General features: G+C 61.2%; 6 protein-coding genes across 6 annotated transcripts; 3 read left to right on the forward strand and 3 right to left on the reverse strand.

Moving 5' to 3' along the window:
• Window positions 1-583: 583 nt before the first annotated feature.
• On the forward strand, window positions 584-6885 carry CHLRE_06g283900v5 (uncharacterized protein). Its single transcript, XM_043063307.1, has 8 exons — window positions 584-1158; window positions 1700-1775; window positions 2139-2404; window positions 2666-2718; window positions 3213-3281; window positions 3627-3792; window positions 3974-4081; window positions 4385-6885. The coding sequence occupies exons 1-8, from the start codon at window positions 1056-1058 to the stop codon at window positions 4633-4635; spliced, it is 1092 nt and encodes a 363-aa protein (XP_042924013.1). The 5' UTR covers window positions 584-1055; the 3' UTR covers window positions 4636-6885.
• A 1378-nt stretch (window positions 6886-8263) lies between these two features.
• Window positions 8264-9958, forward strand: CHLRE_06g283950v5 (uncharacterized protein). The gene is made up of 4 exons (XM_001695292.2): window positions 8264-8370; window positions 8506-8566; window positions 8778-9097; window positions 9326-9958. The coding sequence occupies exons 1-4, from the start codon at window positions 8293-8295 to the stop codon at window positions 9629-9631; spliced, it is 765 nt and encodes a 254-aa protein (XP_001695344.1). The 5' UTR covers window positions 8264-8292; the 3' UTR covers window positions 9632-9958.
• Window positions 9959-9967: 9 nt separating this feature from the next.
• On the reverse strand, window positions 9968-10623 carry CHLRE_06g283975v5 (uncharacterized protein). Its single transcript, XM_043063308.1, has one exon. It carries the CDS (start codon window positions 10519-10521, stop codon window positions 10309-10311), a length of 213 nt encoding a protein of 70 aa, XP_042924014.1. The 5' UTR covers window positions 10522-10623; the 3' UTR covers window positions 9968-10308.
• A 46-nt stretch (window positions 10624-10669) lies between these two features.
• CHLRE_06g284000v5 (uncharacterized protein) lies at window positions 10670-14343 on the reverse strand. The gene is made up of 7 exons (XM_043063309.1): window positions 14160-14343; window positions 14019-14065; window positions 13734-13950; window positions 13410-13547; window positions 12856-12990; window positions 12475-12686; window positions 10670-12316 (listed from the first exon to the last, which is right to left on the reverse strand). Exons 1-7 carry the CDS (start codon window positions 14211-14213, stop codon window positions 11311-11313), a joined length of 1809 nt encoding a protein of 602 aa, XP_042924015.1. The 5' UTR covers window positions 14214-14343; the 3' UTR covers window positions 10670-11310.
• A 100-nt stretch (window positions 14344-14443) lies between these two features.
• Window positions 14444-20375, forward strand: CHLRE_06g284050v5 (uncharacterized protein). Its single transcript, XM_001695293.2, has 6 exons — window positions 14444-14828; window positions 14943-15026; window positions 16005-16085; window positions 16387-16494; window positions 16965-17075; window positions 18392-20375. The coding sequence occupies exons 1-6, from the start codon at window positions 14805-14807 to the stop codon at window positions 18602-18604; spliced, it is 621 nt and encodes a 206-aa protein (XP_001695345.1). The 5' UTR covers window positions 14444-14804; the 3' UTR covers window positions 18605-20375.
• Window positions 20376-20377: 2 nt separating this feature from the next.
• On the reverse strand, window positions 20378-24723 carry CHLRE_06g284100v5 (uncharacterized protein). The gene is made up of 12 exons (XM_001695412.2): window positions 23829-24723; window positions 23624-23658; window positions 23345-23419; window positions 23058-23206; window positions 22811-22886; window positions 22517-22593; window positions 22200-22330; window positions 21986-22080; window positions 21470-21820; window positions 21123-21355; window positions 20868-20988; window positions 20378-20683 (listed from the first exon to the last, which is right to left on the reverse strand). Exons 1-12 carry the CDS (start codon window positions 23954-23956, stop codon window positions 20430-20432), a joined length of 1725 nt encoding a protein of 574 aa, XP_001695464.1. The 5' UTR covers window positions 23957-24723; the 3' UTR covers window positions 20378-20429.
• Window positions 24724-24742: the final 19 nt, after the last annotated feature.

The following is a 24742-nucleotide window of genomic DNA, read 5'->3' on the forward strand; positions in this document are numbered from 1 at the left end:
ACCCGGCCGGCCGGCCTGCTCACCACGTACAGCAGCCCCCTGTGCGGCTGTGCCTTACGCCCGCGTACGTACCTGCCGCCAGCGCCTGCCAAGGGTGCCCCACCCAAGGCCCCACCCCTGGCGCCAGCCGTCCAGCAGCTACGAAACAAGTGTGCGCAGGCACTTAGCAGGCGAATAGGTTGAAAGTACATAGGGAAAGGCAGCTGCTGTAACGGGGAGCTGTACACCGTGTCAGTAATGGGCAGGCAGCAACACCAGCCCCGCCGTCGAACTGGTAGCGGGATCGGCTCCCGATGTACACCAGCCTTGCTCCCTACTGCGCACGCAAGTGACTACACTGTGCTTCTCATCGACGCGCAAGACCGCAAGTGCACTGGGCCAGCAGGAGCGTGTAGTCATACTTATTGGACACCTGCTATGGCTTTCGGCCGCTGGGGTGGCCTGGTTCGAGTTCGCCCAGGTTCTCCTCGGGGGTTCTCCTGTGTCACTAGTAATGCGGCCTGACGGTCAATAGGCGAAGGCGGTTTAGGCGACGAACACGGTTTGCCTTGTACTTGCAATTCTTAGCGTTATTGTCAAGGTTCCATTGGCTTTTGTCTCTGTCGCCCCGACCATATGTGCGCACCACGTTGCGTTTCGTGCCGACGGTTGGCTCAAATTCATCCCGTTCGCTTGTCAAAGCGCCATCATTGATAATAATGTGCATCAGACTTCACACCTCGGCATCGACAGCGCAAAAGCGAGGGTGTAATTGCGATGGCGACCATGAGGCTGAATCGATTACCGCCATGACGCAGGCAATTGAGCGCGTTACCCCTCAAAGGATATAATAGCTGGTTGTCTTCATATAAAACAACTCTTCTCAGTCAGTAGTGCTCGTTTTCGGCTAACCTTCCAGAAACAATTCAACGTGGAACGTTAGTTTGCCGGCCCGCTGCCGCCACACTCAGAACCCAAAGCGCATTTGCTGAATAGAAGACAACTCCGCTAGGGCAGGAAGCCTCTGGCAGTGTTTCTCCCCGCCGACCAGAATCGTGCCAACGCAGCGCCGCGCTATGGAGGACACCGACTCGATGGCTGGAATGGGCATGGCGCAGGAGCACAACCATGGCCATGGAATGTATTTCTGCGACGGCGAGCCAGTAATGACGGAGGGCGGTGAGTGTCAACGTTGACTCGCGCCTTCCCTTTCCTCGGGTGTGGGGTCATCAGTCGTGGGCGGTTGTGCAAAAGCACTAAGAGCACATCGCGCTACGTTTAAGTCATTCGGCGTCAGTTATTCTGCAGAAAGCCCTTGAATTGATGCGCGCCAGTCGCTGTTTGAGCGCAAGCCTGTCGTCTGTGCGCGCCCCTGCTAGAATGGATATCTTGAGCTTCATGATACCGTAGCGCTCTTTTATAGGCCAGCGCGCGGGGTGTTGCGCTTTCGTAATCCTTGCCAATCAATTCTGCCAGGTCCGCGTCACCGCACACGTGACGCGCCGGCGCCGGCGCTGTCTGCACAAGGCAGCAGCGCAATGCTATACTGATGGGCACGCGTAGATTCCTTAACTTCGTCGCGCCCTCACACTTTTACGGCTAGTATGCTTGCGTGCACCTACGCTGGCAGTTGCTGTGCAGAAGCCCACGTTGCTTTCGCGTCCACGCTGTACTTCTGCGCCCAGCACCCCTTACCCCCCCCCCTCTCCGCCGATTGCAGGCTCATGGATCGGCCACTTCATGCCGGGAGTCGTCTTCCTGCTGTGGGGCGTCCACTGGATGCAGGGCATCTTTAGGTGAGTGCGTGCGGGACTTGCAGGACCCTGCCTCAGTAGCCTCAGGTGGTTGTCAGGACCCGCTGTCGGAGCGCCCCTGAATGATCAGTGACTTGCCCCGCCAGAGGAATGCGCTTGCCGTACCTGCATGCATGACTCGTGCTTTTCACATCAAGCCCAGGGAGACGGCGGGTCTGCCGTCGAGCGCTGGTAGCATCTTGCCTTGCACCCGCCGAACGGTCACGCGGTGCCTCGCCGCGCTCCTTCTACTCCTTCCATTCCACCCTCAACCTGTTGCACATGCACATACACGTCCTCCACTTGTGCTGTCCTAACACACGCGCCCTGCCATGTGCGTCTTTCCACCACCCCGCACGTACACAGGAAGTACTTTGACAGTCGGCGGCCCAAGGGACCCGAGTACCGGGCGCAGACGGTGCACGGGCTGGGCCGCGTGCCCGCGTACGTGGAGAGCTGTTGCAAGGCCTTCCTGCCCATGATCGCGATCTCGCTGGAGCTCTACTTTGCGCACAAGGGCGGCTGGCGCACCATGGTGTGCCCTGCCGGCACGCCGCGCGCAGGCCACTTCTACGGCCCGCACATGGGCAACTGGCAGCACGCGTCCATGTACCCGCCCTTCATCCTGGCAGGTGCGTGCGGGCCCGGTGGAACCGGGCGCCAGCAGCTCCGTGGGTTCACACCGAGAACGGCTGCCTCACCGTCGGGATACTGCAATGCCGCACACTGCCGCACACTGCTGCTGCTGCTGCTGCTGTTGCTGCTGGCAGTCCCGGCCTGAGCAATGCGCCTGTGAGTTTGTAGCTCGGGGCTGGCTGCGCGCCCCACCCCATCGCTTTTACACCATCTCTGTGGCCCCCGTCCTCGCCTCCGTCCCTCGCGCCACGCAACAGGTCTGGTGGACCTGGTTGGGTATGAGGTCGAGCTGCCGTACGGCACTCAGCAGGTGCGGGGGGAGGGGAAGAGACTGGGTCCGAGGCGAGGGGAGTCAGGGCGGGCATTGGGGTTAGTGAAGTGTCTGCAGGCAGTGGTGGCTGCAGTGGCTGGAGTGCCCGGCCGTGAATGATGGGATTGCGTAGGATCTTTGAAAGCAGCAACTGCATCAGCCGCGTGAAGCTCAGCAATTAGGTTTCTGGTCGGGGGACTCGAGAGATAGCGCGGCCAGGGGGAGTGCGGCCATATGGGCGTGGGAAGAGGCGGGAAGGGACAGAGGCAGGCGAGGAAATGGGCGCGCTTCACGTTTATCACTCCTTCCATCTCACTTTTTACGAACTTCTCGCCAAACTCGCACATTTCGTACTTCAAACCTGCACCTCATACTCTCCACACAACTGAGCGCCTCACCTGCACCTCGACGCTCCGTATCCTGCGTGTTCTTACTTGTCGCGTCTTTGCCTGCTTGGCCTGAAACCGACACCATGCAACGTACGTGGGCTGCAGGTTTTCCTCTTCATGGCCTTCGTCTGCGAGACTCTGTTGATGGCTCTGCACAAGAAGCATACACCGCTGGCAAGTGCACCCATGGGCGGGACGGCCGGGCATAGTAGGCATAGGCCTTTGGACAAGTGTAGGGCCCTGGGTTGCTGTGGCGCGTATGCGGTGCTGGGCAACGACGCGGCCCACGGCCCCACAACCAGCTCTCCCGTCCGCGTCCACGAGAGCCAAGAGGCGTGGAGCCAGGAAGCGGGGAGCAAGGAGGCGGGGAGCACGGAGGAGGGTGCAAGCTTGCCGTCGTAGTTCCGCGCCATTTCTAGAGAGCCCCACTCGCATGTTTCACGGCCCCACGTGCATCTTCCTCCGCCGCGCCTGCCCAACACCTCTTCCTCCTCTCTGCCTCCCACTCTTCCCAAACAGGACACCGCCGTGCACTCCGTGCTGATGTACACCATGGCCGTCACGGCGCTTTTCGTATTGCTGGAGCTGGCGCAGCCCCGCAACTTCCTCATCAGCTGCGGCCGCGTGTTCGGCACGCTGCTTCAGTCGGCCTGGTTCTTCGCCGCAACCCACATCATGTTTGACCGTGAGTTGCGACAGTTCTTACGGAGAAAAGGGCGAAGGGCGCCGGCATTGCGGATGCATGCGAGCTGGGCAGGTTGTTTGCATCGCAGCAGCCTGCTGTGGCGAAGTCGAGCTGCCGCCGCTGCACGTGTACGGTACTCTGACGGCCGTATGTCGTGTTGTCCCCCTTGTCGCTGCTGCAGACGTGCCGTTCTGGGACGAGGCCGAGGGTGCCGACATGGGCCCGGCCATGTTCGTGCCGGTGGTGTTTGTGGCGCTCATCGTGTTGGTGCTGGCTGCAATGGTGCTCGGTGAGTGACGCTGCGTCCCCCGTGTGAAGGCTAGCTGGTGTGCAGGCGGCTGGGCGCCGTTCGTGGCAGCTGGCCGGGGCCCTGGGGCCGACGCGGACTGCAGGCGGGTGGCCCCTGCCCTGATACGGATATGCCGAGCACCCATGTCTCCCCACCCATTCGCACCTACGGGAGCCTGTGCCCCGCCGTGTTGTGCCCACGTGCCACCCTCGCCACACCACCAGTCGATACTCGATAGTATATTGGCCTTGACCACAAACTTAAAACACCCCTCCCCTTATGTAACCGCCTCACCCCCTTCAGCATTCCTGGGCTTCAACACTTTCTACAAGATCCGTGACGCGCGCGGCGCCGCCTACGAGCGCGCCGGCCTGCTGGAGGACGAGCCGCCGCGCCACAGCGCACACAGCAACACCTACACGGCACAGGCCGCCCATTGCGGAGCCGGCGTCAGCGCCACCGCGGTCTCGGCCGGCGGCGCCGTTCCGCTGTCCACCTTCGCATCGCACACCGCTGGCGCTGCGCACGCGCACGGGACCAGCTGCCAGGTGTGAGGGGTGTGTGGGAGGCGCTGCTGTGAGGAGTCTGGCAGGGAACAGGGGCGCTGCGGTGAAACACAGCAGGGACCGCCGCCGCGGCGGCGGTAGCGCGAGCGAGCAGCGGGCGGCAATGGCTTAGCGAGCTGTGAATGTTGAGCAGTGATACCAATGCTATCTGGGCGGATAAGGGAGTTGAGCTCTGAGTTGGGTGGAGGACAGCGCCATTGGCCTGGCCAATGGCACGGGACACCGCAGCGGGGGCGGGGGTCTGCACGCGAGCGCGGCGTGCTGAGCTGCCTGCGCGTGTGTGTATGTGTCTGCACACGCGTGGTGGTGTGGGGCACCGACAGATAGAAGAATATATGACGGCATGGCGACATTGCGGAATATGTCTGGAACGCTGTGCACTGCTGGCTCATCACACGGGTGGCTGGAGGAAAGCACAATGCGATACGGCCCTTGCCCGGACACAACCCATCCACTGCTGCGAGTCTATTGCCTGCAGCGGCAAAGCGGTCTGAAAGGGCGAGGTTGCAGATAGGCTGCAGGGCGTGTATAACCTGTTTCCATTGAAGTTCAAGCCTACGCACAAGTTTTGCGCCGGCAAGCCTCCATGTTTCTTGCATGCTTCCTCAGTGGGGTTTGCAAGCCTGGCGCATGCGGTTGGCAAGCAGCGCTTGTGCTCATAATTGTTGTAGCCAGCACGCAATTTTCCAGCGATAAATGCTGCGTGTGTGGAGGCGGAAGGAGCTACGCGCCTGTGGGCCCTGTCAAGTGACGGTGGCGGGCGTTGTACTGCGTGTTGCGGCGGGTGGAGACACTTAAGAGGACTACTGCAATGGCACGGGCGAATGGCGCCCTACAATGATATATCTTTGATCAAGTTTGTATTGCGGGTATGACAAGTACCTTTTAGTGGGGTTGCATTTGCGTGTGTCTTACGTACTGGGCGTGATGGCCAAGCCAGCACAAGTTGCCGGGTGCAGCGACAGGACCCTGGGGGAAGAGGTAGGTAACGGGGTCCGCCGCTTTTTCTTTTGCGAATATTGGGGGTTGCATTGGTAAACAAAACGAATGGTCACAACGGTGAAGCATGCGCATGCGTCACGGTCGCAAGCAGGGAAGTTGGCGTTAGTGGCGCTGCATAAATAGGGGGACTTGCTTGACGCGGTCGAGGCCGTACAAGTCTCCGGCATACGATAAGACTTATTGAGGCAAAGATACAGAAGGACAGGTGCGTCTCAAGGCACCAGATAAGGTTTGCGTCAGTGCTTTTAATATGGAACTGGACGAGCGGAAGGAGCACCCACACGCGCCGTGCACAAGTGCGAGTGTGTGGTGTGCAAGGAAGCACCTTCATAGCATTTAATGATTGGCTGCTAAACCCGGCCCGCGTGTGGCTGTGTGATATGCGTGCATGTGTGCACCTTAAGTGCTTACTTGGGACAGAAGGGGGCTTAGTATGCGTTGAGGGGAAGTGAGTCGTGGGTAAGTGGGGTGGAGTTGTACAACTTTATCGACGTGGGGCCAGCACGATGAGCACTGCGTGGTTGTACCGCCTGTGTCGTGATATGCGCGCAGTGCGTGTGCCACAACGCAATGTGGAACGACTTGTCACCACGTGTCCGTGTCTCTGCGCGCGCTCGCGTGCTGGTGTGTGTGTATGTGTGTGTGTGTGTGTGTGTGTGTGTGTGTGTGTGTGTGTGTGTGTGTGTGTGTGTGTGTGTGTGTGTGTGTGTGTGTGTGTGTGTGTGTGTGTGCGTGTATGTGTGTGCGTGTGTGTGTGTGTGTGTGTTAAAACGAAACGAAAGCCCGCCCGCCCAATGACGACGCGACGGAGTGTGTGTGTGTGTGTGTGTGTGTGTGTGTGTGTGTGTGTGTGTGTGTGTGTGTGTGTGTTAAAACGAAACGAAAGCCCGCCCGCCCAATGACGCGACGGAGTGTGTGTGTGTGTGTGTGTATGTGTGTGTGCGCGTGTGTTAAAGAGCACAAGGAAAAGATAGCGCAGAGACTGTGTGCGTGTGCGTGTGCGTGTGTGTGTGTGTGTGTGTGTGCGCGCGTGCGTGCGTGCGTGCGTGCGTGCGTGCGTGCGTGCGTGCGTGCGTGCGTGCATGGTATGCATGTGTTGTCGTAGCTATGGGCAGCCGCCTGTCGTGGGGCCATGGCAGAACATGGCTGGGGGCCCCTTCTTCTGAGAGGAGCAGAAGCTATGAGCTGTCTACGGCCGGCGGCCGTTCTGCAAATCCGCTGTAATACCGCACAAGTCCATGAACTGCAATACGGTATACTGCATTAATGAAGAGTAGGCCGGACGAAGAGGCTGGACGAGCTCGCGCAATTGAGGCTCGTGGCACATTACATCAGAGGCAATCAGGCAACTGCGCTTTTGACGTGGATACTCTGAAGAGGCCGCCTTGTTTACGACAGGGTTGCACTCTCCTCTCGCAGAGGGGGTACGTATGGGCCATGCAGGCAGACGCAGGCCCAAGTGCAGTCACAGGCATTCACGCAGTGCACACGCGATACGGCGTTGGCATGGCTAGCTCCATCGGCTGAACCAAGAAGTCATGTATGATAGCACTACGGGGAAGGAAGCGTGCCCTTCCCCGTCGCAAACGACAACACTTGGGTAGCACGGGCTCCCGGCTGTCCGGGCAGGCAGGCAGCCGGGCACCGACAATCACAACATCAACCATCAAGCCGCTTACCTCTGCGCCTGCGCATTTCTCCGCGCTCAGGTGACCGTATCCCAGGGCCCCTTCCCAATTGCGCACATGGACCTGCCGGGTGTCGCCACTCGCCACCGCGAAGTGACAGGAAGCGGCAGAGCTAACCGCCAAGAATCACGAAGAATCACGGATGGGGAGTAGGTGGCGTGACTCGCGTTCGGTATGGCACGGAAGAACCTAGCCATGGTCTCTCGCTAGCTCTCTTTGGTGGACGCCATCCGCCGACCGGCCCGCCGTGTTAGAGATGCGGGAGCGGTGCGTCCAAACGCTTTGCAAGTGCTGGAGCCATGCGGCATGCTTCTGCATGCTTCACTCCTCACAGGCATCCCTGCCATCCTTGCAACCACCGCTTTAAACTCGTCGTGAGTTACTCCATAACCACCCCTTTGCAGGCCGAAATGTTTGGCGCGCACAACCCTAGACGAATTCTTTCCGTCCCGGCGGCTAATCGCCAGCTCAGATCACCAAATCATGTTAGGCATCGCTCAGCTTGTTTGCGATGCTCCATAGAGTGCCTTTGTTTTGAAGAACGTCCCTCGCGTCGGTTGGGACGTCGGGCCTTTAAACGTCGCTTTGCAGGCACATCCCTCACTCGGCACCTAAGTATCGACGTGTGTATTCAAGTGGATGAAGTCCACTCATCGCGCCGCCTGTTCTCAGCGGCGCGCTTTCAAACAACTTGCAAGTGAATGGCGCGTTGGCGCCAAAGTTCCGGGGTCCTTGCCACAGCAGTCACTGCTGGTTCAGAGCCCCCAGTGCATGTCACTACTATCACTTGTTGTATTGAGACAACTTACGAGGGCCGCAGCACCCCCCAGCGCAAAAACGACCAAGACGTACGGCGATCGCGATTGGCCGCGTATCTAGCGCCCACGAGCATTTAAACGCCGAGCTGCAACAATTTCCTTATCAGTCAGGTTCACTTACAACTTTACTAGCAGAAATGGCGTTCGCTCTGGCCACTTCCCGCAAGGCGCTGCAGGTCACCTGCAAGGCGACCGGCAAGAAGACCGCTGCCAAGGTGAGCTCGCTTGCTGGCTATGTGATTAACAGCTAAGCTCAAGGCCGCGCTCGTCACACAGCGCAGCGAGCGCTCGTCTCGCAGCGCTTTGGTCATCAACGACATGCTGAACACGCTTGCTCCTGCTCTGCGCAGGCCGCTGCTCCCAAGAGCTCTGGCGTTGAGTTCTATGGCCCCAACCGCGCCAAGTGGCTGGGTGAGTGCGTGGGTTGAGGCGCTGAAAGGAAGGTGCACAGATGAGCAAGGGGTGAGCATGCGGTCTCTTCATACCGTGAATGGTAGCATACGAACACGGGTGCCCGTTAGCGTGCCCATTTGAATGTGTTAGTGACTGAACCCCAACTTCTAGCGCATACGCCTGCATTCATGTGACCCCTGTCCTCTTCCGCTTCCCGCCCCTCTCCCAGGCCCCTACTCTGAGAACTCGACCCCCGCCTACCTGACTGGCGAGTTCCCCGGCGACTACGGCTGGGACACTGCTGGTCTGTCCGCTGACCCGGAGACCTTCAAGCGCTACCGCGAGCTGGAGCTGATCCACGCCCGCTGGGCTATGCTGGGCGCCCTGGGCTGCCTGACCCCCGAGCTGCTGGCCAAGAACGGCACCAAGTTCGGTGAGGCCGTGTGGTTCAAGGCCGGCGCCCAGATCTTCTCTGAGGGCGGCCTGGACTACCTGGGCAACCCCTCTCTGGTGCACGCCCAGAACATCGTCGCCACCCTGGCCGTGCAGGTGAGCCTTGCTTTGTCGTACCGTATTCGTTGAGCGGGTGGGAAGCGGGATTCCAAGGGTGGGCGGGTGTTTCTGGTTCAGAGCCTTGGTTTGATTGCAGCAGGCTTAATCATGCAAGCGGCACCCAGTACTCCGCGGCAGCTGTCCAGCGCACGGCAGTAGTGATCTGTTTCGTGCTTGCCCCGTGTCACCGTACCTGACCTCCTTCCCCTCCCCTTGACCCCTCAGGTCATCCTGATGGGCCTGATTGAGGGCTACCGCGTCAACGGCGGCCCTGCTGGCGAGGGCCTGGACCCCCTGTACCCCGGCGAGTCGTTCGACCCCCTGGGCCTGGCTGACGACCCCGACACCTTCGCTGAGCTGAAGGTGAAGGAGATCAAGAACGGCCGCCTGGCCATGTTCTCCATGTTCGGCTTCTTCGTCCAGGCCATCGTGACCGGCAAGGGCCCCGTCCAGAACCTGGACGACCACCTGGCCAACCCCACCGTCAACAACGCGTTCGCCTTCGCCACCAAGTTCACCCCCTCCGCGTAAATGCCTCGATAGGTGCCTCGAGAGCGAAAGAATGGCTTACGTAAAGATTGTGCATAGTCCTGCAGGAGTGGAGTGGAGCGGTTTGCAGGCTTTTGTTTGCTATTGATGGCTCTGTTTTTGTTCCCTGGCATCAGGGAGTGGGCCTTGACTTCTTACATGTGAACTGACTCGAATGTTGCGTGTGGAATGGACCAAGATGACCCTTGAGCATTGAAGAGAAGAAACCCCGCAGAAGTGAAGGCGCAAATGTGCCACATGATGTCCGCAAATGGCCCTTACCGTGGGGGCATGTCGCACCCGTGGAGGGCACTGTAAAGGATGAGTTACGGTGCCAACACCGGCGTCTGGATGGGAGGGCATCTCACGAGCAGGGCCAAAAGACACCGCGAGCTGCATACTAATGGGGCGGTGCAGCCGTAGGTCAGCATATGCTGCGCACAGCATCAGCAAACTCTTTGACCTTAGGTTTGGCCACAGGTTAGGCCTTTGTGCAGCTGGAAAGCAGGAAAGTCCTTTCAAAGAGTGGCACTTCTTTGCCCCGCAAAGCCCCGGACACATGACAGTGCTGCCAACAGCAGCTTGGCACAGGGTGTTTGCGCGGGCAGACCTATCATGCACGGAGCGTGCGGTGGCCGTTCCTATCCCGGTGACCCGGCCGCTCCGTTCCATTCACTTCCTTACTCCGCCCGCCTTAAAGATCTGTTGCAAGCAATTTTCAGTGGTAGCCCCATGTGCGGATGTGCGGAGGGTTGCGCGCCTGCAAGGTCTGCCCGCGCAAACACCCTGTGCCAAGCTGCTGTTGGCAGCACTGTCATGTGTCCGGGGCTTTCCACAAAATACCCTGTGTTGAGCTGCTGTCGGCAGAAGGGCCGTTGCCCCTGCACTGCCATGTTTCGCGGTCTACACTGGGGCGGAGCTGCGGCTGCTGTGCACCGCAAGGGAGCTGCTGCTTACCACGCACTCACCCCGTCGGGGCCCACCCAGCGCCCTCTGAGCACAGCAAATCTTGGGCTTCCGATGACTCGCAATGCACGTGCGGAAACCATAGTTTACACGGCCTGTGCACACGCATCACCCCTGACACGCACCAAAGAGAAATCGACCACTCAGCCGCCAATCCTGCATTCACTAGTGTGCCATCACAGCCATCACATAGATTTCCGCTGGTCTGAGGCCTTCACGTAATGCAGGGAAGACGCAAAGCCACGCTACGCAAGCGCGACGGCCCTTACTCTTGTCACCGCTGGGAACTGGGATCGCACCGGACGTTCCGGGTCTGGTGAAGCGTACATCTTACTGTACCATGCAGCACTTGCGCCTCGCTCGCGTGCCACGCAGCTACCACAATGCCCTACACCCGGCTGCGCTTCCGCTCATCCCTCGTAGCCAACCTGCATTGCAACTCTCTGCCTAGGGTCACCGCTGGGGTGTGATGGTACAAGGCGGCTCGCAGGCTGCGACCGCCCCTAAGGCCTATTTACGGCGCTTTTGCAACTGCTGCAACTTCCCTCCGCCCTCACTGCAACGCGCCCCAACGCTCTGGGCCAACAATGATGCGACCTGCTTCGTCACCAGGGCCATGGCGGTGCGCACTCCTGATACTCATCACCAATTATGCGGCCGACCTCCCCATGCATCGCACGATACCACGTATACCACAGCATCCGCACACGGAGGGCTCAGTCCCAGTTGCCCCAATCCTCGTCCACCTCCTCTTCATCCTTGCCGCCTGTAGGACCGGCCTTCGGCCCAGCCGCGGCTGCTGGTTTGGCCACAGCCGCAGAACTTGCCGTGGCCTCCTTGCCGCTGGCAGCTGCCGCCGCACCCAAGGAAGTGGACGCCGGCTTTGCAGACTCGCCCTCGTCATCTGAATCCGCAGTTGCCTTCGCGGCCGGCGCCAAAGCTGCCGGGGCCTGGCGCGCGGGGCTGTCGTCCCACTCCGGGCTCGGGCCCGCTGCGCCCCCACCCGGTAGCTGCGGCGAGTCCGGCGCTCCCCCCACGCTCTTTGCCGGCGTGCCCGACGCCGGCGGCGTACCTGCGCCGCCGGTGCTGCTTGGACCTGCCGCCGCGGGCTTGGATTCAGAGCTGACCACGACGTAGTCACGTGTGCTGCTGTCGCTGGCGGTCTCCGCGTGCGGCTCCGACTCCAGGTGCGCCCCGTCCGCGTCCACGTGCTCCACGGTGCTGCTGCTGGCGCCGCCACCGCTCTGCACCGCGCTGTCGGAGCCGGCGGCCGGCTCCGCCTCGGCCTTGCTGGGGCTGCGCTCCTCCGGCGTCGCGGGCGACTCCGCGGGCGCCAGCGCAGCTGCGGGTGCAGGCACTGCCGGTGCAGTTGCGGGCGCCGCCGCGAGGTCGGCAGCAGGAGAAGCTGACGTGGAAGCCGGGGCCGGCACCGCCGGCTCGGCTGACGGCGGCAGGGGCACAGGCACCTCCGAAGAGGCAGCTTTCTTCGCCCTGCTGCTGCTGGCCGGATTAGCCTCCTTGGCCGAAGCGGCCACCGCCGCTGGGGCAGCGGCAGCAGCGGCGCCGCCCTGCTCTGCGGCCGCGTCAGCGGCTGCTGGTGCGGGCGCGGCGGGCGCCTCGTCCTCGTCGCCCCAGCCCAGAGGCACATCGTCCTCCTGCAGGGTCTTGGCACGCGCCGCCAGCTGCTGCCGCTGCTCCTCCTTCTGCTGCAGTTTGTGCAGCCTGCGCCAAGAAGCCCATGCCGGCATCAGTCGACGGACACAGCACAATACAACACCATGCTGGTTGCCAAACGCATCCTCACAAGCGCCCCAAGTCCCAACAGCTACGGCGTGCAGCCCCGACGCCCCCTCTCCCTCCCCAGCCCGCGGCGCCCGCACCTGTAGAAGTAGCGGCTCCAGAAGTCCTCGTGCTCCACAATGATGGGCACCAACCGCGACTGCAGCTCCGCCATGAACGCGTTCTCGCCGGTGATGCGCGCAATGTCCGCCGCCACCGCCTCCAGCCGCCAGCCCGCCCGCCAACGGCCGTAGTCCTCGCCGTCCTCCGGCTCGTCGCAGTAGGTGCTGCTGTCGCGCTGCATGGCCGCCACCTGGCGCGAGTACGGGGGAGGAGCGGTGGAGGCAGGCGAGACGCGGCCAGGCACGAAGGGCAGGGCTGAAGGAGCCACCTAGCGACAGGGCGTAGCGCACGTGCCCCGAGCTAACACCCTACAGCCGGCCCTGCTGGTGCAGTTGTTGAGATCCGCCCAGCCCGCCCACCTCGGCATCGAAGCGGTTGTATTTGGCCTGCACGCCCGACAGCTTGGCCGCACTGGTGGCGGCGGCCTTGCTCCGGCCGGCGCGCTTGCCCTCGCGCGAGGCCGCCGCAATCTCCGTGTCCACACCTTCGCGCAGCTGCAGGGGCGCGTGTAGGTGTGTGATAGCAAGGGGACAGCACGAGGGGAGAGGGTTAACACTGTGCATGCCTGAATGGTCGTGCTTCTGTGTGTTAAAAAACGAAACAAAAGCCCGCCCAGACGCATCTGTGTGTATGTGCGCGAGGGTGTGCGTGTGAAGGGCCAGGCAAGCCGGGGAGTCATGAGATGGTTGGGCAGGGCCGGACGGGTGCTACGAGGGAACAGGAACAAATGAGGCATGCTGGCTGGCCAACACAGACACCGGTATGCACGGAGTGTCTTTCTCCAGACAGCTTCGTAACCGTGGGAAGGCCGCTACAGTTCAGAGATTTGCGGAGAGAGCGGGCCACCACTTCCATCGCCGCTGCCTGTACCACCCAACGCAACCCGCCGGCGCTGCTTAAGCAGTGTCCCCACCTCGTCAATTAGTTCACGCGTGCCCATAAGCAGCGTCTTGCCGAACTCCGACAGCGCCGCGCTCACGCCGCCCAGCGTCTGACCCACATCCTTGGGCAGCTGCACCTGCCCCGTGGCCGACTGAAGCACCTCCTCAGCCTGTACCGGCACGACACAAAAGCGAGGTGGGGACACAACACACCAGCGAGGCGGGGATACAAGCAGGAGACTTGTTTGCAACGCAAGGAAGGTCCGTGGAACCATTGGGTGGTGTCGGCGGGAACCGTGCCATCCGTGCCCTCATTCCCTTTCCCTAGCCCTTCTCCCCCACGTTTCGAGTCCCACCTTCTCGGGCAGGTGAACCACCTGCTCGGGCAGATGCTCCACCAGCTCCGCCGTCTTCTCCTTGAGCGTTTTGGACTCCTCGCCGACCTCGCGGCTGAACGTGCTCAACTCGCTCTTCCAGTCCGTGTCCACCACGCTCTTCACCAGCTCATCCGCGCGAGCTTTCACTGTATTTGTGACTGCCGTGGCGACGCTCCACAGGTTCCACTGGTTTGCCCTACGAGCAGACCCAAGCAACTGTTTCGAGCAACAGACACGGGGAGCTTCCAACCGCGCTTCGCTTACCCTGTCGAGGTGCTGGCACCAACACCTGCCTCCGCTCCATCATCGGTCTGCGACGGTCGCAGGGGTGCGCGCTTGCTCAGCTGCTTTTGACACCGCGACAATGTCGCACTTGGACCCGCGCCTCGCTCGCCTGCTTCGTACCTTGCTCTCTGGGGCCGCGTGGCCTGCCTCCTCAGCAAATAGCGCGTTGAACATGGCGGGCTAGCGACGGCTGCTTCGTGAAGAGCACAGCGGAGCCCTAGCAGAAGCTTCCTCGAAATTAAAATTTCATCAGGTCAGTTACAATTCGTAAGTAAGTATATGGTATGACTGGAGGTTGTATTGGCCGTCAGCGCTAGAGCAATGTGCAGCTGCAATTGAGGCGGGATTTGCGCACCAGCCCCACTAGGCCCAAACCTGCCAGTGCTAAGCAGCATCATATTGTACTGATACATGCCGACACTGTATCAACAAATGCACATACTGTAAGGCGTTGGACACGCGATACTCCAGCCATTTGTTCGCGAAGTGCACTTGTCGTCCGTACTGAAACAAAACTTACAAAGCCAAACCCCAAGCTTAGGCATACAGATCAGAGCTTGCTTGGCACACGGCTGTCAAACGTTGAAACTTGCTTTTATCTTGACTGCTGTGCTTGTTTGCACTGTCTAACAACATAAACTAGTACTGACGATAGCCGAGGAGCAGCGCCTGACGGAACTCGGACACGGCGTGGTCGGTGGGCGCGGGGGACCGCCCGAGCGGGCGTAGCAGCCGACACGGCGTGGCAGCTACGCGCGTCCAGCCATGGACGACGGTACCTTCATAGACGTAAGAGGGCACGAGTGTGGCCTAGGCCTGGTTGGTGTCTGCATCAGCCCCCGGCCTCCACGCTAGCGTTGGGCTTGCCTTCACCGCGGCGCCTGGCGCGGGTCACATGCACAGGAGCAAGGCAGCCGGCGGCTCCGAGACACGGAGCTGGTGGTGCCGGTTGTGGTGGGCACCTGTGCGTGGTGGCTTGGGAAAAAGGTGCGTTTGAGATGGGCCGGAGTGGCGTGGCTTGGACATTCCGGGAGGAGCAGCAGGCGCAGCAGGCGCAGCGTGGTCACAGTCCGGAAGCGGCGGGGCGAGCAGGATTGTGGGATGGTGGTATGCGCTGGGCGCTGGCACAGCGGTGGTGCCTGTGTGCTACACGCAGCATGCTTGAGAGTCTAAAAACGGGTGATGCGTGTGCGTGAGCGTGAGCGTGCGCGTGCGCGTGTGCGTGCATGACGGATGGTGGGGGGGAGGGGCTTGCGCCAGGCGCGGGCCCGTGCGCCGATTGCTGCCGGCCCGCCGCCCCGCCGCTACTGCTAAGTGCGCGGCCGCTGGTGTCACTGCCGTGTGTCGGGGCGTCGAGTGCATGTCGCTGCGCCACACGGTAGCTTGCGGCCATGCCACCCGACTCATGCTGCACAGCTGGCACAATCCTCCAGCATGTCACCCTGCACATGCTAGCTCCTCACATGCGCATACACAAAAACACGGACACAAGCACGGACACACAGGCCAACGCGTATGTGTGTGTTTTTCCTTTCCCTTGGGCCCGCTAACACAGGCCAACGTGTGTGTGTGTGTGTTTCCTTTCCCTTGGGCCCGCTAACACAGGCCAACGCGTGTGTGTGTTTCCTTTCCCTTGGGCCCGCTAACACAGGCCAACGTGTGTGTGTGTGTGTGTTTCCTTTCCCTTGGGCCCGCCAACACAGGCCAACGCGTGTGTGTTTTTCCTTTCCCTTGGGCCCGCTAACACAGGCCAACGTGTGTGTGTGTGTGTGTGTGTGTGTGTGTGTGTGTGTGTGTGTGTGTGTGTGTGTGTGTGTGTGTGTGTGTGTGTTTCCTTTCCCTTGGGCCCGCCAACACAGGCCAACGCGTGTGTGTGTTTCCTTTCCCTTGGGCCCGCTAACACAGGCCAACGTGTGTGTGTGTGTGTGTGTGTGTGTTTCCTTTCCCTTGGGCCCTCCAACACAGGCCAACGACAGCGTGACGCACAGGTGGACGGTGTATTTCCGCAGTGCCAACGGGGAGGACCTCAGCCACATCATTTCAAAGGTGGGGCAGGGAGCACGCACGCGTGTCTTGGAGCTGGTGGAGGGGAGGGGAGGGGAGGCGGTGCGGTGCGGGTGTGATGGGGCTGGCGCCGACGCGCCGAAGGCGGGTTGCATGTCGGGTGTGGACTCTGTATGGGACCAAGGGCCGGGCAACCAAGTCACCCCGCAGTGGCACATGTGACTGGGACGTGCGTTTCAAGTGTCGCTGGGCTGCGGGCGTGTCAGCGCTGCCTCGCCCTGTGGCTCCAGTCTTGACGCTACATGGACACTATGGCTCGGGCGCGTGGCTAACGGCGGCGCAGGTGACGTTTGAGCTGCACCACACCTTCACCAACCCGCACCGCGTGTGCCTACAAGCGCCGTACGAGGTCACGGAGCAGGGCTGGGGCGAGTTCGACATCAACATCACGGTGAGCGGCCGCGCGTAGGCCGTGTGCACGTGTGCTGCGTGGGGCCCGTGTGTGGGTGTGGTGCGCGTATCGCGTGTGGGTGTGGGTATACCGGGGGGATGGCATCATGCGCGGCGGGAACCTCACATGACACACAGTTAAGTGGGGGTCTAATGCCAGGTTAGCGGCTGGCTGAGCCCTGCCGAAGGCTGGAGCTGAGGATTAGATTCGGGCGGGAAATCGGGCCGCCGCGCCCACTTAGCGGGCGCTGGGGCTCCGGGGGTAATAACGTAGCGCTGCTCAACAGGGATCGTTCACCGCCCGTAGCTGCTCCAGCGTATGCCTGAGTACTGTACCCCGTATGCCGGCCGCAGCAGCTCCCCACCTGCAAGGCCCTTGCCGACAGCCGCCCCACAACCTGCACCCACACCCCCGGTCCCCCGCACCTCACTCCCGCACGCCACGCCCGCACCCTGTGTCCCCGCCCGCAGCTGACGTTCACTCCGGACGCGCGCGAGAAGGACGTGTCCATCATGCACCGCCTCAAGCTGTACGAGAGCGAGAGCACGCCCAACACCACCAAGAAGCCCGTCATGAGCGAGGTGCGTGTGTGTGTGTGTGTGGGGGGGGGGTATGTGCCCGAGCCCAACGAAACAGGTCCCAATAGGGGCGGGGGGGGGAGGCGAGGGGAGACGGGGGAGCGGGCGAGCTGGTGGACGTGGTCGAAGGGAACAAAGCGAAAGTGGTGATAAAGGTGGTCACGGTGGTGGTGGGCCGTCGGCGGACGGTTTAAGGGTCAGCGGGAGCCGGGGAGTGCAAGGCGGGAACTGGAGACAGGGGAGTTCGGTGGGGCGGCCACTGGCACGACGCGGTTAGACAGGCGCGCACAGGCACTGCGCTCGCCCTGCGACTCACACAAAGCCAGCCCGCAGCTGCGTCTCGCGAGAGGGAAGGCCGATATGCGACCAGTCCAGGCTGTGACGCCGGGACTGGGTTCCGTGGCCGGATACGGAAGCGGGAATCTTGGGAGGAAGAAGCAGTGTTGCCGGCCTGAGTTCCGCGAAATCAAGGTGCCAAATCTCTCGCCCGACTCGATTTAAAGCCCACGAGGAAAAGGAGGAGGCCCATTCCGTCATGTGCGTTAGTATGGCGCCCGGTGTGGGGCTGGTGTGACAGGGGTGTGGGGGTTGTAAATACCAGCCCAAACTAATCCAAACCAAGCTAAAACGAGCGTAGAACAGGGGGGAGGCCCCCGTGTCGAGAAGCTTTCAAGCGCGTAATGAAGAGCGCAGGCGTGCATAGCAGGCTGTACGAAGGGCGCCCGCAGAGGCACGACTCGCTTGCCAAACTTCCCGATTCACTCCGGGGCCTCCTTCCAAAGTTCATCCACACTCTGTCGCTCCTTCCCGTTGTGGCTCTGCACCTCCGCGTAACATTACAACCCCGCCCCGGCCCCACATGTGTCCTCCTCTCTGCCACTTCCTCAACGCGCTCCGCGCGCGGCTCCACCACGTACACGTACATACCAACCAGCCTGCAGCCTTCGCCCGTCGGCCGCACTTCTGCTACAGCTTCCCACCCCTCCGCAAGCACACATACACAGACCTCCGTCTCAAGTGCTCTCTTACACACACACGCATATACATACACAAGCCTCCTCCTTGCGAGCTCTCTAACGCACACACGTTCACACACACATACACACACACGCGCTATCACACACGCTCTCTCTCACGCGCGCGCGCGCACACACACACGCACGCATTGTCTTTGCGCAACGTTTTCCTTGTGCTCTTTAACACACACGCACGCACACGCACGCACGCACACACACACACACACACACACACACACACACACACACAGACACACACACACACACACACACAGACACACACACACACGCACACGCACGCAGGTGTACGAGGAGCTGGTGTTCAGTGAGCCGGTGGAGTCCTTCTACCGCCGCGTGGTGGCGGAGCCGCAGCGCCGCGCCACCGAGCTGAGCTGCCAGGCCTGGATCCTGACCTTTGACGAGCGCGAGGAGGTGGAGAAGCTCAAGGAGTGCCGGGCGCGGGTGGCGGCCATGGTGGCCGAGGTGCGCAAGGACTTTGAGGGCGCGGCAAGGTGATGGTTGCGGGTGCTGCGGTGCGGTGGTTACCGAAGATGCTCAAAGAAACGAAATGCGCACGGTGGTGGTGTGCGGGCGTGCGGATGCGGTGCAGCGCGTGTGATGGCGGGGCGTGTGGCTGGGCGGTAGCTGGAAGGTGCTGCGAGCGCCTGGAGGGAGTCGGGGCCGTCCCGTGGCAGGCTGCCGCTGTCGCCGCGAGTTGCAATGTACGGGGGACTTGGAACCTTCGAGGGGGTGCTGGAAGCAATGCCGTGCTGTGCAGCTGGTGCTGCGTCATGGCTCCGCTGCATCTGTGAGTAGCCGGGAAAGGCCAAGCAGGGCGCAAAGCTCGGAGCATGGTGCCGTGGGGTTGGGCCCCGTGAGCGTGCACTTCACAAACGGGCTGACGCACGCGTCTCCTGGGGAATGTTAGTATGTTACAGTATGTTGAGGATGTGCCTGTTCGATGTGTAATTGTGGTATGGGCCATGTACCACGTAGGTCACGCACGTAAGTAGATGCGATGTAATCGCCGGCTCGCCTATTTAGCCATGAACTTGATGCTACCGACTGCCGCAAACCGAACTGTTGCCTCAACGGTTTGCAACGACCTGCGCAGTCAACTCATCCACAACCCTGCCAAACGTGTTTGCTTCAACACTGTCCGCCACATCCGTGCTTGCTATCTAGCATCATGCTTTTGCTGCTTGCAGCTAATGCCATCCCGATATTACCACAATGCCGTCACCACACCAAGACAAACCCATGCGCGGACAGCCTGAGTAACACAAATGCCTTCCGCATGCTAACCCCTGCATGCCGCTGCCGTGCCTTGACCGTGCAGCAGCAGCAGTATGTGGTCTAGCAAGCCGCCGCAAATGCCTTATTGCATGGGAATCCGCTATGATGCACTCAAACCGACAGTCCGGCAAGCACATGGATTTCCTTGCATCCCGATGCCATACACACGTCACACATGCGGACTTCTAATGATGTGTACGTGCGCCCAATCCGGTTCCCGACATTCGTAATATTGCTAATAGCTTGATTCTTGGTACTCAGGTACCGTCCGTGTGTAATGCTATCTAGTCCATGTGTAACTGAAAGCCTGACTGGTGCAGCCCTGGCACTCGTAAAATACCGTACAGTGGCCACCCTGCGGTGGCCAACTCAGTACACAGGGCGTGCGCACAAACACAAACAAAAACGCTAGTTACTGCCTGCGACTGCCACCATCTGTCCGACCACCCACGCGTACGGCGCGGCGGGGAATTCCTGCTGCCGCCTCATATGCGCCGTGCACAAATCTCTCAGGGACGCCCTAACAACTCCCACTGGCGCTACAATCCCAGGGCCCATACGGGCAAGAATCAGTGCACACGCACACCATGTGTGTATTTGTGTGTTCGTGTGTGAACACGCTCTCCCCACGGACTTCTCAGCAGTTTCAACTCCGCCCAGCAGCAGTTGCGCTTCAGCGCTCATAGAGACACCCACGACCATGGGTAACCCACCCCGATCATAGCCGTGGACGCACTTCCGGACATCCCCAACGCGGCCCAAGCCACAAGCAGGTCAATTCACAATACCGCAAGACAAAGGCGACGCGCTCATGGCGCGCCTCACTCTGCACGCTCGCTCACGCAAGCCAAGCCGAGCCTCAAGGCACAAACCATTGCCAGGACTCCCAAGCGTTCCTGGCTTCCGGCTCCGCCTCACTCATTCATTCATCAGTTCACGCAGTCGGCCGCGGAGCCGCTGCCCCCGCCGACTGCAACCGCAGCGTCTTACTTCATCTCTTTTACTAACGTGTCTTGTCCGCCGAGCACCGAACGAGTCTGCCGCTCTACACGTTGCCGGCGCCGGCCACCATGGGCTGCACCGGGCGCGCGGCGTTCTCCATGGCGTGACCGTCCGCGAACAGCGGCGTATCGATGGGGGTGGCGGCGGCGGCGTGCATGCCCATCACGGGCGCTGAGGAGGCCATCACGGGCGCGGCCTGCATGGTCACGGCGATCTCGCCCACGGAGCGCTGGCCGGTGGCAGGCACGCCTGACACAGCGATCTCGCGGCCCTCGCGAATGGGGTTGAGCTGGCCCACTGCGGCAGAACGGGTAAATCGGAGCAGGCGAGGCAGTTGGTGAGTTGCGTGGGCTGGAGGTCACACTCGGCAACGGATTGGCCCTGGGTTGCGCAGCCCGCACGTGCACAACCGAAGCCACTTCCGCCACGGCCACTGATGCCAGCCGCTGCGACGGCCACAGGGAGCGAGACCGAGACTCACCGCTGACGGACTGGTTGTGGTGGCTCTTGCCGTGTGCGCTCATGTTGCTGAGGTGGATGGAGGTGGAGATGGGCATGGGCTCCACGCGCTGGTGCTCCCACCAGGGCCCATCGTCGAACAGCTGCAGACAGGCGTGCAGGAAAACGGGCAAAACACATGTGAGCAACAAGAAGGACGCAAGAAGGTACAGCCGAAGGCGGCGCGTAGGCGGAACAAGCAAGCGAACGGGAGCGCCTCAGGGCCGCCGTTTCTCACCTCGGGCACGGTCAGCGGGTCGTCGCCACGGGGGTTGAACCACGACACCACGAAGCCGCCTAGCAGGCCGCCGGCGATTGCGATGCCCATGGTCACCACGCCCGCAAGCACCTGGTAGCCCAGCTGCTGGCGGCCGGTGTCGTGCTCCAGGTAGTCGGGGTGCTGGCCCAGAGCCGCCAGGCCAGCCACCAGCGTGCCGACGATGGCGGGGATGCCGTGCAGGTTGTGCACACCTGGGCGCGGGGACAACGGCGATGCAGGCAATGGCAGGGCGCAGCAGTCAGTGATGGCCGGGCGGGAAAGAGGCGTAGAGTTGTGTGCACACACAAAACTAATGACAGCCTCACCGCAGGTGTCGCCCAGTCCGATGGTGCGGTCCAGGAAGGGCATGAGGTACTGGAAGCCCAGGGTGCTGATGGCTCCCGCGCCCAGGCCCACAGCCAGCGCGCCACCGGGCGTCAGGCGCAGCGTGCAGGCGGCGCCCATCGCCACGCCACCGGCCAGGGTGCTGTTCTGGATGTGCACCATGTTGAAGCGGCCGCCCACCAGGGCCGAGGTGGCGAACACCGATAGCCCGGCGCCCAGCAGCGACAGCAGCGTGTTGACGATGGACAGGAATTGGGCGGCCTTCTTGGCATCGGTCGCCTCCTCCATGTGGCCAGCCGACACGGACGCCAGGGCGCCGTTGAAGCTGGGCCCTGTGGCCGGTGGAATGAGAAAGAAAGGATGCAGCAGGGGTCAGATGGAGAAGGGTAGGGTAATCCTAGGGCGGGCGCGGGATCTGGGCACATCGGCGCTACTGATGCTGCACAACGGGCACAACAACGCAACCACGCGACGCTCTATGCAGCATGCGGACTCACAGTAGATGAAGAGGAAGATGGTTCCGATCATGGAGAAGATGTCGTTCAGGTAGGCGCCCGAGTTCTTGGGGTTGTCCAGGCCGTGCAGCGGCTGCCTGTGGGAGCAGCAGCAAGGGCAAAAACACGAGCACTGAGCAAGGGGCAAGGGCACAGGGTCTGTGTGCGCCCCACTCCCTCGGGCCGTGTGTGCCTCCCTCCCTCGTGCGTATCTCACTTGCGGCTGATCATGAGCGAGGCTGCCAATCCGTAGTAGGCTCCGAACAGGTGGATGACGATGGTGCCGCCCATGTCCAGCGCCTTGAATGTGTGGATCACCAGCTGCTGGTTGAGAGCGTACAGCGGAACCTGAAGCGAGGGAGGAGAGAGTCAAGTAGAGGAGAACAAAAAGGAGGGAACGTTAGCATGGAGAACACCAAGAGAGCAGGATGGGTGCGGGCGCAGTCACGGTTCCCAGATAACCAATGCGGCGGTCTGTCATGCGGCACGCAGCTTCTAAAACTAGCGATCGGGAATCAGCTGACACGCATGCACCTGCCAAAAGAGCAGCCACAGCAACTGCGTGGGCGTGGCCTTGCCGATGATGGCGCCGAAGGCAATCATACCAGAGGCTGCGGGGGAGACACACGGGTAGCATTGAGCCACGTCAAGCGACGCCGCACAGGAAAGGGGACCAGAGCATGGTACAATGCGACGTGGGAGTCCGAAACGGCGTGAACATAGAACAGGGATGGGAATGGCACAAGCCCGTGACTTGTTACGCACTGAATTACTGTACCTAGCTGGCATGCATCTCGGCAAGTAACAGCCCAAGCGCATGCGGCTCACCGGCGCAGAAGGCGCAGTCGATCAGCAAGGCGATGTCGATCTGGATCTTGGTGCGATGGTAGTTCCAGAACACTTGCTGTGGGAGGACAGGAAGGAACGGGGCCGCTGGGATGAAGGCACGAAATTGGATGGAGCAGCAGATCTTCACCAGTCTTTCGATGTTGTTTGCACGGCCAGGTGCGCCGTGCGCGCCCATTACAAACTTGCAGTATGCGGACCCTTATGTCCCTCTCTTTGTCACGCGCACCTGCGTGGCGCCGATCATGAGGATGGCCTCCAGGAACATGAGCGCCGAGGCAAAGTAGTTCAGGGCCACAGCGCCGTAGCCGTAGCGGCGCATGAAGGTCATCAGGAAGCCGAAACCGATCCACACCATGATGTTGACATCGACCAGGTCTGTTGGGCAGAGGGCAATGACAGCGGCATGTTGCAGGAAGGGGAGAAGCGCGATAGTGTGTGTAGGGGGGGGGACCATGCGGAACTCGCGCGAGCCCTACCCTGCATTTTCAAACGAGCGGCCGACCTAGCGCTTACATTTGTAAAAGCGATCGACCTCCTCCTGCGCATTTGTGCCCAACTCGGTGTACTGGGTCAAGCCGAAAAACAGGCCTGCGACGGAAGGGAAAAGTGCAGGTTGGGCTTGCGGCATGCTGGAAGGACCTGGACCTATCCCCAGGGCGGAAGCGGCACAAGAGCTATAAGCAATGAATGTGTTCGGCTCATGAGGGTTGCGGAAACAGGCGCCACGCTAAAGCGGCCGGTACTATCGAACGCGCGCGCGCAAGGTTGGTAGTCGCTCGGCTTCTTGCTTACCGACGAAAATCACAATCACCACAGCAGCCGAGGGCCTGAAATGCCACACACATGAGCCAATGAAACAGGTGAGATCAGCAAGGCCTGCGCCGAGCGCGGCCGCCGGACTTGCATCGGACGCATTTCTAGGGGGCGCGCGCGGCGGCCACTGGCACGAAGCGGTTAGACAGGCGCGCACAGGCACCGCGCTCGCCCTACGACTCACACAAAGCCAGCCCGCAGCTGCGTCTCGCGAGAGGGAAGGCCAATATGCGACCAGTCCAGGCTGTGACGCCGGGACTGGGTTCCGTGGCCCGATACGGAAGCGGGAATCTTGGGAGGAAGTGCCTGCATGGTTGCCGGCCTGAGTTCCGCGAAATCAAGGTTACCAAATCTCTCGCCCGACTGAATTTAAGCCCACGAGGAAAAGGAGGAGGCCCATTCCGTCATGTGCGTTAGTACGGCGCCCGGTGTGGGGCTGGTGTGACAGGGGTGTGGGGGGAGGCCCCCGTGTCGAGAGGTTCTCAAACGCATTATGGAGAGCAGAGGCGTTCATAGTAAGTTGTGTGAATGGCGCCCGCAGAGGCGGGACTTGCTAGCGAGCTTCTGCGTAACCAAACTTCTCGATTTGCCCTGGGGCCTCCTTCCAAAGTTGTTCCGATGCCAGTAGTCATGTAAATAAACATAGTATTGAACCATGCAAAGCATGAGGGCATTTCGGCAACGCCGAGGGGAGTTACGCTAACGAGACCGTCAGTGGGAGAACTTCAGAGAAAACGACAGCGCTTGAGTCTGTGGAAAGCGGTAGTCGAGGCATTTAAGCAGATACCACTCATGACGATTTCGACGCACCCAGCCGAGGTCGACACGCTATCCATGTGCCACACCTTGTGCTCCTTCCCCGACTGACGCGAGGGCTTACGCTTGCTTCTCGGCGCCCCAGCAAGTTACACGCGTATGGTGTCTGTAGGGGAGGTCCAGCAAATAGAGGAGGAGCTCTGTCGTGGCGACGCGCATGGTCGAAGCCCTTCCTTCCACACCTCGAGCCGCGACGGCCAGGCCCGCAGGCACACCTGAAGCATTGGCTAAAGTCGTGTATTCGCTCCTGTTCTCAGGCCAGGACATCGTCCATGAGGGTGC

The sequence above is a fragment of the Chlamydomonas reinhardtii genome, chromosome 6 (assembly GCF_000002595.2).
Source record: "Chlamydomonas reinhardtii strain CC-503 cw92 mt+ chromosome 6, whole genome shotgun sequence".
NCBI classification, from domain to species: Eukaryota; Viridiplantae; Chlorophyta; class Chlorophyceae; order Chlamydomonadales; family Chlamydomonadaceae; genus Chlamydomonas; species Chlamydomonas reinhardtii.